Source organism: Chiloscyllium plagiosum, chromosome 30 (genome assembly GCF_004010195.1).
Source record: "Chiloscyllium plagiosum isolate BGI_BamShark_2017 chromosome 30, ASM401019v2, whole genome shotgun sequence".
Classification (NCBI taxonomy): Eukaryota; Metazoa; Chordata; class Chondrichthyes; order Orectolobiformes; family Hemiscylliidae; genus Chiloscyllium; species Chiloscyllium plagiosum.
This window is the reverse complement of record NC_057739.1, coordinates 42,449,087-42,464,358: the sequence shown is the minus strand read 5'-3', so window position 1 is coordinate 42,464,358 and position 15,272 is coordinate 42,449,087. Positions and strand designations below refer to the sequence as shown.

The window sequence follows — 15,272 nt, the reverse complement described above, 5'->3', positions numbered from 1 at the left end:
TGACCTGCAATCTTCTTCCCGACCTCTCCGCCCCCACCCCTTCTCCGGCCTATCACCCTCACCCTTACCTCCTTCCACCTATCGTATTCCCAGCGCCCCTCTCCCAAATCCCCTCCCCCCTACCTTTTATCTCAGCCTGCCTGGCACACCAGCCTCATTCCTGAAGAAGGGCTTCTTCCTGAAGAAACGTCGATTCTCCTGCACTTTGGATGCTGCCTGGCCTGCTGTGTTTTTCCAGCATCACATTTTTCAACATCTCACACCTAGCCACCCTACTTGTCTAGTGTGGAACCTGACCCCCATTTGGCACCCTATTCACTTGACCTCTGCAGCACTGTGACTCCCATCGGTCTGGTGGACATAACCTTTCAGAGTAGCTGTCTTGAGTACTTGTCTGTGATGCTGCAACTTTACATTAGCAGCAACCAATCGCTGTGAAAAAAAGGTGGAGAGATTCCCCTGACTTTTCTACACAGACTGGAAAGATCTGATGAGAATCTCCTGTCGGAGATGGGGATCTCTCTCTTACTTTGAGAAAGGAGCAGGGTGGCTCTCTGTGTGTGTGACTGCCCCTCCTCAGGAAGTCTGGCCCCTGAAACCCTGACTCTCAAGAAAAGACAATAAGAAAAGCTAGTTTCATGTGTTAGCTATGGCCCACTTGGTAGCACTCTTCCCCGACATGCTCTGAGATTGGAAGCTCAAGCCCCTCCCTGCTTTTTGGGGGGGGGGGGGTGGTGGCGGCAGGCGGGTGGGTCGATACTGCAGTGCAGTCCCAATGGGAGGGGGAGGCAGTGCATAATCTGGACTGAACTGTTTCTTGCAGATGAGATGCCCAACCGTCTTCAGCTGCTTCATCAATGACCTTCCTTCCAGCTGAAGTGGGGATGTTCCCTGATGATTGCACATTTGCGATTCCTGAGATACTGAAGCAGTCCATGTAATATTCATGCCAGTCAACTGCCAGACTATGATCTCCAGCTAGAGAGAATCTAATCATCATCCATTGACATTCAATGTTGTTACCATCACTGAATCCACCACTAACAACATCCTGGGGATTACCGTTGACCAGAAACTTAACTGAACTCACCATATAAACACAGTGGCTACAACAGTAGGTCAGAGGCAGGGAATACTGTTGTGAGTAACTCACCTCCTGACTCTCCAAAGCCTGTCCACCATCTACACTGCACAAGTCAGGAGTGTGATGGAATACTCCCCACTTGTCTGGATGGGTGCAGCTCCAACAACACTTGGCACTATCCAGAATGAAGGAGCCCACTTGATTGGCACCACATTCACAAACATCCACTCCCTCCACCACCCACGCTCAGTAGCAGCACTGTGTACTATCTACAAGATGCCCTGCCGAAATTCATCAAAGATCCTCAGACAGAACCTTCCAAACCCGCAGCACCTTCCAAACCCTTGACCACTTCCATTTAGAAGGACAAGGGCAGGAGATACATGGGGACAGCACTCTCCAACTCTTCCCTTCCAGGCCACTCACCATTCTGACTTGGAAATATATCGCCGTTCCTTCAATGTCGCTGGGTCAGAATCCTGGAATTCCCTCTCTAAGGGCATTGTGGGTCTATCTACAGCACATGGATTGCAGCAGTTCAAGAAAGGAGCTCACTCCCACTTCTCAAGGGGCAACTAGGGATGAGCCATAAGTATTGGGCCCAGCCAGCAACACACACGCTCAGTCAATGAATAAACATTATACTGTTCTTGACAATGGGTATAAGAATGATAAATATAAGGGGTTTAAACAGCAGGGCATGGGTTAATGGTGAAAATACTGTGGATAACTCTCTCCCTTCCTCCTTTATTACAGGAGTTGCTGCAGTTTGAACAATGTTTATTGGGAAGAGCTTCAGTAAAATATATGAGTTTATGATATCATTTCAGTGGGGATGTTCATTGTTTATCCCCAAACTGCAAATGTGAAGGTTTTGGATCTATGGAGAGCTCTGTAATGGTCCCATAAATAGATGCTGACTGATTGTAGCTCACTATGAGCAGCAAGGAGCTTCCAGACCTGAGGGAGGCAGCAGCGGAGCTGAAATCTGGCAAAAATCGAGGTCACTTAGCTCAGAAGTTAGTGACTGGTTCGCAATTTCTTTGGAACAGCACCTTTTCCCACCTCTCGCTCCACAGACCAATTATCTCAAGAAATTCCCCCCAACCCCCCACCGTCCCTGTTGGAATTGGTAGCCTCGGAATGGAGTGTAATTCTGGCAGGGGTATGGATTCAAGTTCAGTTCCGCTGTATTTCATACCTTTAAAAGCAAACAAAAACCCTGAAAGGCTTGCATTTACATAAGTGCCCGTTCACGACCACCAGGCACTTTGCAGCCTTTGAGGTGCATCTGGAGTGCAGTCACAGCTGCGATGTGGAAAAGATGTGAGGTGCCACTGTTGGACTGGGGTGGACAAAGTCAGAAGTCACATGGCACCAGGTTATAGTCCAACAGGTTCATCTGAAATCACAAACTTTTGGAACACTGCCCCTTTGTCAAGTATATCAGTTCAGTGGGGAAATGGAATGTTGGCTTTATTTGAAAAGGAATGGAATATAAAAGGAGGGAGGTTTTGTGAAAACTTTACAGGGAACTAGTCAGACCACAGCTGGAATACTGGAACAGTTTTAGCCCCCTTGTCCAAGATATGCTGGCACTGGAGACAGTCCAGAGAAAGATGACTAAGTTGATTCCGGGCACATAGACTTATGAGCTTACTCGCTGTAATTTAGAAGAATGAGAGGTAACTTTATTGATGCACACAAGATTCTGAGGGGACTTGCCATGAAAAGTTTTGGGAGAGTCTCTATCCAGAGGGCATCACCTCAAAATGAAGGATCACTCATTTAAGACAGAGATGAGGAGTAATTTCTTCTCTTAGAAGGGATCGAATCTGTGGAATTCTTTACTGCAGAGGGCTGTTTGGGCTGGGTCATGCAGTATATTTAAGGCTGAGGCAGAGAGACTTTTAATCAGGAAGGGAATCAGCAATAAAGCAAGGATATGCAAATGCTGGAATTCTGAAACAAAAACAAAAATTGCTGGAAAATCTCAGTTGGTCTGAGACAGAAAGCAGAGTTAGCGTTTCATGTCCAGAATCCTGAAGGGTCACTGGACCCTGAAACGTTGACTGTGCTTTCTCTCCACAAATGTTGCTGGACTTGCTGAGTTTCTCCAGGGAATCGAGGGTTGTGGGAAAAGGCTGGAAAGTGGAACTGAGGACGATCAGACCAGTCACTGAGTGGCAGAGAGATCCGATAGGCTGAATGGCCTACATCTGACAGTTAATTGCAAGTTAAGGGGTTTTCGATCGAGTTAAGCCTAGCGTAAATTGGTCAGTGACTCAGAGTCATTGGTCTCTAAACAAGCACCGGCGCACAAAGCAGATATTCACAGAAACACAAGCTATTAGAATGTGGAACGTGCTACTCTGAATGGTCAACGATGCAAAAATAATGTGAAGTTTCCAAAAAAAGACATGATCGACAATTACCTTAAGATATTTAAAAATGCTTATGGGATTGGTTTGGAGCACAAAATGTGAAATAAGAGTGGGACAAACACAATAACGTTCAGCAGGAATAATAAATAATCTTCTGCCTGAAAAATCCCTCAGCTTTCCACATAGTTGCCTTCTCAAGTGTATCATTAAGCCAAAACCAGCATTCAATAAGATTTGATACACTGATAAGCAAATACTTTACATCACCAGAAAGGAGAAGTTCTGCTAGTTTGATAACTGGGACAGCACTGACACTGGATACAACCAACAACTCACTGTGAAATTACAGCTGATAGTGACATTGAATTGGACTGCAACATCTGAAAAGTTCCATAAACCCCATGCTGAATTTATTACATCTCAACCACCTTTGTCAGAAGGTTCAAGTTTTTTGAAAAACTTCCATTCGCTCCCCAGCTCCTTAAAAATCACTGATACAAATGTCAGAAGATGACATTTCCTTTTAAAAAAGATAGTCACATGAAGTGACATTTCACTTCTCAAAGTTTATTCCCTGGGAAACAATATGATGTTGCTGTGAATTTGCTGATGCCTGAGATGTGAACAAAGATCCTTGACCCAATATTGTCTTTGACTCTTTCTCAGAACTGTCGAACATTTTCGTTTTTTTATTGCAGATCTCCAGAATCTGCACTGTTTTGACGTGAGCAGAAATCCCAGATATCCAGCTTTTATGTTTTTGTTTGGTCCATCTGTGGGATGATCTCCTCTCTGGCTAGGCCTGTTTTTGTTGTCCATCCCTCATGGAATTGGGAGTCAGGCACATTGCTGTGGGTCTGGAATCACATGTAGGCCAGAGTAGATAAAAAGGACAGATTTCCTTCCCTAGAGGGGACACTAGATTGGTTTTTATGACAATGGCTGACATCAGATTAGTTTTTCATCCCAGATCTTTTACTGAATTTAAATTTCATTGCTGGCCTGGGTGAGATTGGAACCTTCTAATCTCATGGGCCTGAGGTTGCTAGGTTCCTAAGCTCAGTGACTTTACCACTTTGACAACATTGACCCATGGTGCCTGGTCTAAATTAGGCCTTGTCCTCACTGTTCACTGCAAACACGATTGGAGGATGGATTCTGGAGGATGGATTCAGGAGGATCTCTCCAGCAGCTGAAATGATAGCATTGGCAGAATTGAGTGATGTGGTATTGAGGATGTTAGATTGTAGGAAGAGGATTAGGGGAAGTACAGGTCCAGAGGGTGGTACAGTACTTCTTGCTGCGAATGTGGTTTGAAGAGAGTAGGATGAATAAAGGGAGCTGACCCTTTCCTGCTGTTGTGGAATATTTTGACTCAAAGGTTGCTTTTTTTGGGCACTGGGTCCATCAGTTTGGTTCCAGCTCTCTGTAATGGCAGCTCTGCCAGTCCCACTCACCTGCCCTTTGCCTGTAGCCCAGCCTTTTTCAGAGAATAGGATTTCCTCAATGCACCCCTGGCTTGGTGGTGTCACCTCATTTGCGACCCATCCGTCAGGTTTTGGTGGGGAGGGGGGAGGCGGGGAGGGAGAGATGCAGGAGCAGACAATGGATGCAGACCAGGAGTCAATGCAAGCATCCTCCAGCCTGCCCCATCAAACACAGCTGTGTGCTAGGGTGTTAGATCCAGCATCGGGATGTTCAGTTCCTGGAGGACCCACAATTCCAGGCTGGACGTCTTTCTCAGTCCAAGGAACCACAGGCAAAGACACGCGGAAGACACCTTCCACATGCCTCATGATGTCTAACCCCGCTATTGAATCTCCACTTAAACTTCCGCCTGCTCCATTGGCCACTCCTCTGTGATGGGGAATGACAATCAATGGCAGTCCCAGTTTCGTCCAGATAATGATCATGATGGTGCTGACCAGCTTCAGGAGTGAGAAGCCCCAGCCTTGGAATCTTTGGAGGATGCTTCTTGGGTCATAGCAAGAAGCTATGGGTCATAGCAAGAGGAGTCTGCTATGGTCCTTCTTCTTGCTGGCCTTTACCGAAGTGGACATATTGCCTACGATCCGCACAGGTGCTACAGATGAGAGACGCTGTCAGATGACCTGGTGGGAACTGGCAGTTAAACCACCCGTCGATTACCACTAACTCACAGTTTGAGTTAGTGGTAATTGAAGTGTTACACACATATTGGAACAGATGATGTATTCTGCATACAAATGCACCTGGGTGGCAACAAGAAGTTAACTGCTCTATGAGGTAATGGTAAAAACCTTATTATTTCCAACAACTATGAAATTGATCCCAGATAATTGAACAACTTGGAGCTAGGGACAAGATGGGGAGATCTCCAACAGCACCAGAAGCTTTTGTGTTTAGCTTCATCTTTCAGATGAACTGGTTTAAAATGGGTTTTGACTGCAGAGAACGCTGGTGTGCTGGTGGAGATCCAAAACAGTTGTTGTAAGCTGTGAATTTTATTTGATTAGTCAGAGATTTTACAGAAGTAAACCAGCCAGGCTGTGTCGCTTGCAAATCAGTGAAAGCATCTGGAGAAAGATGAAAGGCAACATTCTGAGCAGCATGAGAATCAGAAGGATCTCAGCAATATGTGAATTCCCAGCTTTCCTCTGCCCATAACTGTTTTCTCTGTGCCTGTCTGTCTGTGAGGTTTGAGGGGGAGATTATAAAGGGGTTGGTATTAATTAGAAATATTACATACCAATGAGTTTATAAATGTTTACATGTAACTAAAACCTCATTAATTATAATAATTCTTGATAAACAGGAAACTGGTCTATGTTTCCTATGGACCTAGGTCTAAAAATCAGGGCAATCTTTGTTTTAAAATCTTTATGCTTTGCAATGACTCCTGGGATAATGGGGCTTGATTTTCTGCACACTACTCCAGTGATTTGAGACAATGCCCAAGTAAATTATGGCGTCTTTCCCCAAATGTAGATTTTCTTTGTGGCACCCAACTCTTAGCACAGGATTATTTATCTTTTAAAAAAACTGATAGGAAAATTTAATCATAAATTAGTTCATTCAAAGAATGTAGACATCACTGGCTAAGCTTATTCCTAATTGCTCTGGACAAATTGGTTAGGAGCCACCTCCTCAACACAATATTTTATTGCTTCATATTTTTAGCTCTGAATCCCTCACTTTTTTAAATTGCTTGTTCGTACAATGTGGATGTTGTTGGGGAGGCCAGCATTGATTGACCATTTGAAGAAATTCCGACAAAGGACCACTGGAGTTAAAATGTTAACCTTAGATGCACAATATGATTGACCGTGGCTCAGTTTGCTGTCTTTATAAAAGTTAAACATGAAGCAAAACAAAAGAAACAAGCTATTCTGAGACACACATCAGACAAAATACAAAGAGGGGCGGTCTTACAGAAGGAGGCAGAGAGTTGTTCAGAACTAAGAATGGAAATTCACAAGCAATGTTGTGTAGTGATAGGAAGACAGAAAACTCCAGCAAAGGTTTAAAACGAGTCTTGGGGCATGTGAATATGCACCGAACAAAACATCCAATGTTAAAACCCTAAACTGCTGAAAACCCCACAATTTTGAGGAACGTTAGCAGGGCATTAAATGGTTGTTCATTTTATCAGCAGAAGAATTAATCTGAGCTAACAAATAACTTGAAGCAGGTAGGAGTAAACAGGAATAAAATATTCAGGTGGATGCATTAATTATTTGTGTGCTGATAATCCTATGGTTTGACTGGGGTCGCAGACAGGGAGAAGGGGAGTGTGGGAGACAAACAGAGATGCAACTCTTCTTCAGTTGCTTGTAAAAATCTGTTTCCATTTAGAAAGTGGGATTATTGCAAATGTGTTTTATTCTCTAATTCATTAAATGCTGTTCCAATGAAAGAGCTATGAAAGGTTCTGGTTATAGTGAGTGCTTTACTGTAACAATAAAGAAATAATCTGAGCAATGTTCCAAAGCAAAAAATGAAGTCATTGGAAAAGCCTTCCTCTCTGCCCACACATTGGTTGGACTGGATATTTTGATGTAATTGGTTTCTATTGGAAATGTCATCACCATAATTTTTCCATTTTTTTACTGTGAAACATGTTGTGAATTTAATTTACCATGTGGAACTCACAAGCAGTTTGGCTTAACAGATTGCTTATTACAATATAATCTCCCTGCCATCAAACAATATGGAGACAGTTCACTGCGAGAAACAACTATTGGGAGGGCGGTGCAGCACAAGTCTTTTTTCAACAAATCCTACATTTTTACAGAGCATCACTTTATATGCTTCAGAAATTAAGTGTATTCTCCCTCCTTTAAGCAATCAAATATACCACATTTATTTGTCACATTCTCACTTTATAGAGTAAAGATTTTAAGTGCTCGACTCCTCAAGACCCTGAAGTCTATGGAGAACTGACTGTACTTCCAATGGCTGGGAGTGAGAGAAGACTGCAGGTTTAAAAAGATTGATAAAGGACAAATGAATTTCTTTAAAATCTAGTGGGGAATATGATCAGGAAGCTATATCAAATCAGAGAATATGGAGGGCAGTCCAGTTAATCATAGAATAGAATCCCTACAGTGTGGAAACTGGCCATTTGGCCCAACAAGTCCACACCGACCCTTCAAAGAGTGACCCACCCAGACCCATTTCCCTACCCTATTAGTCTATATTTCTCCTGACTAATGCACCTAACCTACACATCCCTGAACACTATGGGCAATTTAGCATGGCCAATTCACCTAACCTGCACATCTTTGGACTGTGGGAGGAAACCGGAGAACCCGGAGGAAACCCACGCAGACACGAGGAGAATGTGCAAACTCCTCACAGGCAATTAGTTAGGGGTGGAATCGAACCTGGGTCCCTGGTGTTGTGAGGCAGCAGTGCTAACCACTGAGCCGCCATATTACCCCAAGGTACCAATAAACTATCAACTGCAAATGTCTGAATGGATATTTCGATATCTCAATTATTCTTTCTGGTGACGTTGGAGCGATGTAACACTTGTATCTCTGGTTAGATGCTTGACCAGTTAAAATAACACCAGGCAGCTGTCAAACTCAATTTCTATTGAAATTACTATAGAAAGTGGTTTGCATCATCATTGCCAATGGTGACCAATCGTCATTTTTAAAATATTAATAACTGCGCTTGGACCTGAGCTTTTAAATGCAATGAGTCAAAGATATAGAGCTGCATGTGTGTATACTGAGGGAATACTGACATTTATCCAAGTACTTCCACAAGATACACAGTGCTTTCCAAATACTGTCATTAGTAATATTCCTAATATGGAAAAGCTCATGACACTAATACAGCACCATCTCCTCTGCTATTGTGAATGAATATTGAGGTCATGAAGATCTACCACCTTCCGATGTCAAACTGATCCCGCCTGGAGATGGTGCACATTGGGGGAAGTGAACAACTCTGTGTGACCCACAAAACATGACCAAATAGCAACATTACACATGAGAATGATACCATTGAGTGTCACTACACACTTGGCATTGGACATTCAAACTACCGTAGTCCTTCACATTAGCCACCTCAGCCAATCTTACTTCCTTGATCACTCCACACCATTTAATATTGTTTGAGCACCATTAATTCTTTGTTTTTTTTGATGTACATAAACACAACACAGCCTCTTACTGTAGGGGGGATGTCCAGAACTGGAGGTGATAGGTTTACATTGAGGAGAAAGATTTAAAATGGACCTAAGACGCAATTTTTTCACCAGAGGGTGGAGTGTGTGTATGGAATGAGCTGCCAGAGGAAGTGGTGGAGTTTGGTACAATTACAACATTTAAAAGGCACCTAGATGGGTATATGAATAGGCAGGGTTTAGAGAGATATGGTAGGAGAAAGTGAGGACTGCAGATGCTGGAGACCAGAGTTGAAAAATGTGGTGCTGGAAAAACACAGCAGGCCAGGTAGCATCCGAGATTAGAGAGATATGGGCCAAGTGCTGGAAAATGGGACTAGATTAGGTTAGGATATCTGGTTGGCATGGATGAGTTGGACCCAAGAGTCTGTTTCTGTGGTGTACATCTTTATGACTCTATGACAGGGTGGGACATTTAGGATAGAGATGAGGAGAAATGTCTTCACCCAAAGGGTGGGGAGCCTGTGGAATTCTCTGTCACAGAAAGCAGTTGAGGCCAAAACATTGAATGTTTTAAAGAAGGAGTTAGATATAGTTCTTAGGGTTAAAGGGATCAAAGGGAATTGGGAGAAAGCAGGAACAGGGGACTGAGACAGATAATTAGCCATGACTATATTGAAAGGAGGAGCAGGCTCGATGGGCTGAATGGCCTACTTCTGTTCCTGTTTTCTATGTTTCTCTCCTGCATCACAATATTCTTTTGTAGGAGTTTGGCCTATCAGTACAGGCAGTCCCTTTAGGTTGCAAACAGGCTTTAGGAGGAGTCCATTTGCAGGTTGATTTGTGCGCAAGTCGGAACATGTTTCAGGACAATGCAAAGTACTGAAAATAGACCAAAGACCTGTTGCTGCTTGAAATCTGAAACAATAACGGAGAAGCTAAGCAGCAGCTGTGGAGAGAGAAACAGAGTTAACATTTTGGTTCTAGTGACCCTTCTTCAGTGACGGACTCTGTCGAAGGGTCATTCGACTCAACATTGACTCTGCTTTCTCTATACAGATGCTGCCAGACCTGCTGAGTTTTTGTTTAATATAAAGTAGCTGTTTATTAGTACGAGAAACGATCGCATGTGGGATTTTCAAAATTATATTCCTGTTTGGGATCACGCTTGTATGTATGAGTGTTGATCTTTTGGACATTTGTGATTTGCAGTCCCCTCTGCAGTGATCAATTGTGAATACTGAGTGTTAATATCTCACTGCTTCTCAGTTCTCTATATAAAATAAAAGAGGTCTTTGTGTAATTAGCTTCAACTTGCATTGGAAAGCATGTGCTTACCCTGCGGCCCTTTGTCCCTCTCATTCCAGGTGCTCCTCGAACTCCTTTGGCACCCTGAGACCAACACAGAAGGAGGACATTGTGATTAGCATCATCACCTGGAACTCAGCAACTCAACAAAATGCAAGACTTGACTGACTTGTGAAATAACTACAGAAACAAGTTTCCCCAGTCATGCTTAACTTACTTGTGGCCAGCCAGCTCAGAATCAGTCCCTGAACTGAGGAGATTCTAATCTCCTGGTTATAGTATTTTCTTTTCTTTTAAATTTCTTCCACAACTTCTCTAAATCTTATCAACACACCTCGATTCCTGCCATTGCTATGCTATTGCTACCAATGTGTACCACAACCCCTTCCCCTGAAGAATATTTTGCATCCTTTCCTTGATGTCCTTTAAACTTAGGAGGCAAAATGAAATAACAGCACAGAGGCCAGAATCTTATCACCAAGTTACCCTTTACTTACTAAAGCACAGAACACTGGCTGTGGCCAACCAGCTCAGAGTCGGTCATCAACTGAGATGACTCTAATTTCCTGGTTATATCGGTCAGTCAGAGCTTTCTTGCTTGACCCAGGTTAACAGCCCCAATCAAGATCTTAACCCAGGTTAACAACCCCAATCAAGGATCTCAAAATCAACAAGATTCAGCTGGTTCCAAACACTACAATTTGATTTGATTTATTATTGTCACGTACCTAGGTACAGTGAAATGTTTTGTTTTGCGTGCAGTACTGACAGATCGTATCATACAAAGTGGGTAATGGAACAGAGCGAGGAATACAATGTTACGGCTGCAGAGAAGGCAAGATCAACATTAAATTTAAAAATGTGAGAGGTCCATTCAGAAATCTAATAACAGCCGGGAAGAAGCAGCTTTATAACATTTTACGATCTTAAGAGTCCCAAAGTGGGGCCAAACAAAGTACGTTTTGATGTGTAGCCTCTCCTTGAGGAAAGGTGGCAGGCAACTAGTGCACAGTAAAATCTCACACACAACAAAGGCGCCAATGATGGACTATCTGTTTGGGGGATGATGTTGATTGAGGAGCAAGTGTCAGTCCCAGGCTGGTGACGAAAGAATGTGCTTATTTCCTTTGAATGGTGTGTTGGGAATTTCTCAGCAGGCAGTTGGGGGCCCACGGTTTACTATCTCATCCAAAGGATGGTCCCTCTGGAGTGCAGCACACCCTCAGTGTTGGGCAGGAATGTTGCTCTAAGCTTCTCTGCTCAAACCTAGGAGTGGGACTTAAATCCTGGAACTGAGAGGTCAGACTGGTACCCATTGGGTCACTTGAGTTGATACGCCATATGAAGAAACATAGTTCGGCAACGGATGGTAACCAAAAATTATTGAAAGGGGTTATTCAAAGCAACCTGCATGAGAGGGACAATTAATTAGACAGTGAGGGACAGAGAACACACAGCAGGGAGTGTGCAAGACAAAGAGGTCAGTCCTTAAAAAAGAACAAGCTGAAAGACAGAAAATAAACACAGATAACAGGGACTGCCTGTCCTCGGATGCTGCCTGAATTGCTGTGCTCTTCCAGCACCACTGATCCAGAAACTGGTATCTGTGTAGTTTTGATTTACTGCTGCATAAACACAAGCCTTGAACTGATTTTTGTACCAATAAAGCTGATGGAGGTCAGTGCTAGAGAACAAAACAGTTCCATTTTTGGTGATAAAAATGCATATATACTCCCAGACCAGTCAAAATCACCAGCCATCTCATATCCCATCTATCTCAGTTGTGTACAATACTAGATCAAGTAGGAGGTGTCAACATTTTTAGCTACTATTTCACGGAATAGCAGGGAAAATACCTCCTATGTTCATTTATCGGGTTGTCTGTTGTTAATACTATTCCCTCTGTGTCCTAAGGTCAGATCCCAAATCCACTCCCTCAGGCATCTTTGAATTCATGGAAAACCATCTCCTCTTGCCCATGAGCTATGGGTGACAGTGTCTGTGGGACCTACGTTTGCTTGCTTGTGAAACAGCCACAAGGTCATCCTTGACATCCCAATGAACGTGACAGTTCTTTAAATGAATGCAAACCTCTTTCTCTGACCCAAACTACTGCTAAAACTTTCGAAGCCTTTGTGTGCTTTTTCTCCAATCTCAGCCATTGTGTGCGAATTATTTGAGTGCAGGAAAACGTTGACGGAATGGAAAAGGGAAGTAAAAGAAATGAGGAAGTTCGAGAAGCAAACAATTGGAGATAAAAAAAGCAGGGAAACCAAGGGAACAAATGGCTGGAGAAGCAGCGAAAAGGGATAGAAACCTTCCAAGTAAAGATTTAGGACACGTGAACACAAAGTAATCACAAAATGTACAGAGACTAGGAAGCAAAGTATTGCAAAGACAGAATATTAAATGCTCCGTCTTGATTAAAATATTTACACTTTAACATTAATTTTGCACACAAGAAAAGGAGGAAAAATTCAAATGATACTCTACATAACAAAAAATAGAATATTGTATTAAAATACAAAATATTATTTTGTTTAAGCAAATTATTGTGGTAACCACTTTGGAGAAACATAAGTAAGCACAATTATTCTGTACTTGCACATACAAAGTAAAAAATTGCATATAAGATCTTATACTCCACAAGCACCTGATGAAGGAGCAGCACTCTGAAAACTAGTGCTTCCATATAAACCTGTTGGTTTTTAACCTGGTGTTGTGTGATTTTTATTTTGTACACCCCAGCCCAACACTGGTACCTCCAAATCATGCATGTACAAAGGTGATGAAGGCAACTCAGATTCTGGTTTATTAGCACACATTAAGCAAATACGACGGCAGGTTTAACTGTAGCGATGTTCCACAAATCTGCCCTCACAGCCAGTGGTGATTTCTGATGACAACTGAAGCATATATGAAATAAAAGTCATCTTTGAACATGGTTGTCAGTATTAAAGACACTATACAAAAACTGCTCAGAGAGTTTAAATATTTAACTAGGAAGGGAGTGGATAATCCATGGCAGGAGTAGATTGTTTATTTTGACCTGGTGATGAGCTTAGATCAAAGAGTGCCATGGAGAGGTGTTACCCTGTAATGTTTCACATTCTTTTACCTTCAGATGAAGAGGAAATGTTTTCTTTAACAGTGGGTGTACCAGGTTATTACATTAAAAGATCCTCTTCAAGCCACAGAAAGACACGGCTCAGTGAAAATGAAGGCCTTTTGTGCAACAGAACAGTGATATTAATGCCATACTCTCGGGAAAGGTTGCTTTGGTTCCAATCATTTGGTTTCATCTGTTTTCGGACCAGCATAATGAGGCTCTAGAGGCATTTATAGACTATGTAGTTCAGTGAGCCTTGATCAGCCAACAGGAGGTATTCACTCACAGTCTTTTGAAATGTCACCACGATCCCTGCAAGTCAATGTGTAACCCACCACACACATACACCTTCCCACATCCACAATTCACAAGGGTGGCTCAGTGGTTAGCACTGCTGCCTCACTGGTTAGCACTGCTGCCTCACAGCGCCAAGGACCTGGGTTTAATTCCAGTCTTGGGCAACTGTCTGTGTGGAGTTTGCACATTCTCCCTGTGTCTGTGTAGATTTCCTCTGGGTGCTCAGGTTTGCTCCCACAGTCCTAGAATGTGCAGGTAAGGGTGGATTGACCGTGCTAAAATGTCCAGTGTCCATGATGTGCAGGCTAGTTGGGTTAGTCATGGTAAATGTGGGGTTATGGAGACCTGGTGGTGGGCTGGGTCTGAGTGGGATGTCTTTCGGAGGGTCGGTGTCGACTCAATGGGCCGAATGGCATCTTCCTGCACTGTAGGGATTCTATGATAAATACAAACATATATGCTCACACACTTCCACACATTTCCAGAATGAAGGAGCACCAATTTAAGACAGCGATGAAGAGGAATTTCTCCTCTCTGAGGAACTGTGAGTATTTGAAACTCCTTGCCACAGAGAGCCGAGAGGGGCAGAGTCCTTCCATAAGACCATAAGACATACGAGTGGAAGTAAGGCCATTCGGCCCATCGAGTCCATTCCGCCATTCAATCACGGCTGATGCGCATTTCAGCTCCACTTACCAGCGTTCTCCCCGTAGCCCTTAATTCCTCTAGACAACAAGAATCTATCAATCTCGGCCTTGAAGACATTTAGCGTCCCGGCTTCCACTGCACTCCGTGGCAATGAATTCCACAGGCCCACCACTCTCTGGCTGAAGAAATGTCTCCGCATTTCGGTTCTAAAATGACCCCCTCTAATTCTAAGGCTGTGTCCACGGGTCCTAGTCTCCTCGTCTAACTGAAACAATTTCCTAGCATCCACCTTTTCCAAGCCATGTATTATTTTGTACGTCTCTATTAAATCTCCCCTCAATCTTCTAAACTCCAACGAATACAATCCCAGTATCCTCAGCCGTTCCTCATATGTTAGACTTGTCATTCCAGGGATCATCCGTGTGAATCTCCGCTGGACACGTTCCAGTGCCAGTATGTCCTTCCTGAGGTGTGGGGACCAAAACTGGACACAGTACTCCAAATGGGGCCTAACCAGAGCTTTATAAAGTCTTAGTAGTACATCTCTGCTTTTATATTCCAACCCTCTTGAGATAAGAGACAACATTGCATTCGCTTTCTTAATCACGGGCTCAACCTGCATGTTTACCTTTAGAGAATCCTGGACTAGCACTCCCAGATCCCTTTGTGGTTTGGCTTTATTAATTTTCTCACCATTTAGAAAGTAGTCTATGCTTTTATTCTTTTTGCCAAAGTGCAAGACCTCGCACTTGCTCACGTTAAATTCCATCAGCCATTTCCTGGACCACTCTCCCAACCTGTCTAGTTCCTCAGTACTACCTGCCT

General features: G+C 43.3%; 1 protein-coding gene across 1 annotated transcript in view; it reads right to left on the bottom strand.

The window, feature by feature from the left end:
• The window catches only part of col27a1b (collagen, type XXVII, alpha 1b), a 551,847-nt gene that overhangs the window by 136,886 nt on the left and 399,689 nt on the right, over positions 1–15,272 (bottom strand). The window contains exon 28 of the mRNA XM_043719710.1: positions 10,424–10,477. Coding sequence (XP_043575645.1) covers positions 10,424–10,477 — 54 coding nt within the window. The remainder of the gene's footprint in view (positions 1–10,423; positions 10,478–15,272) is intronic.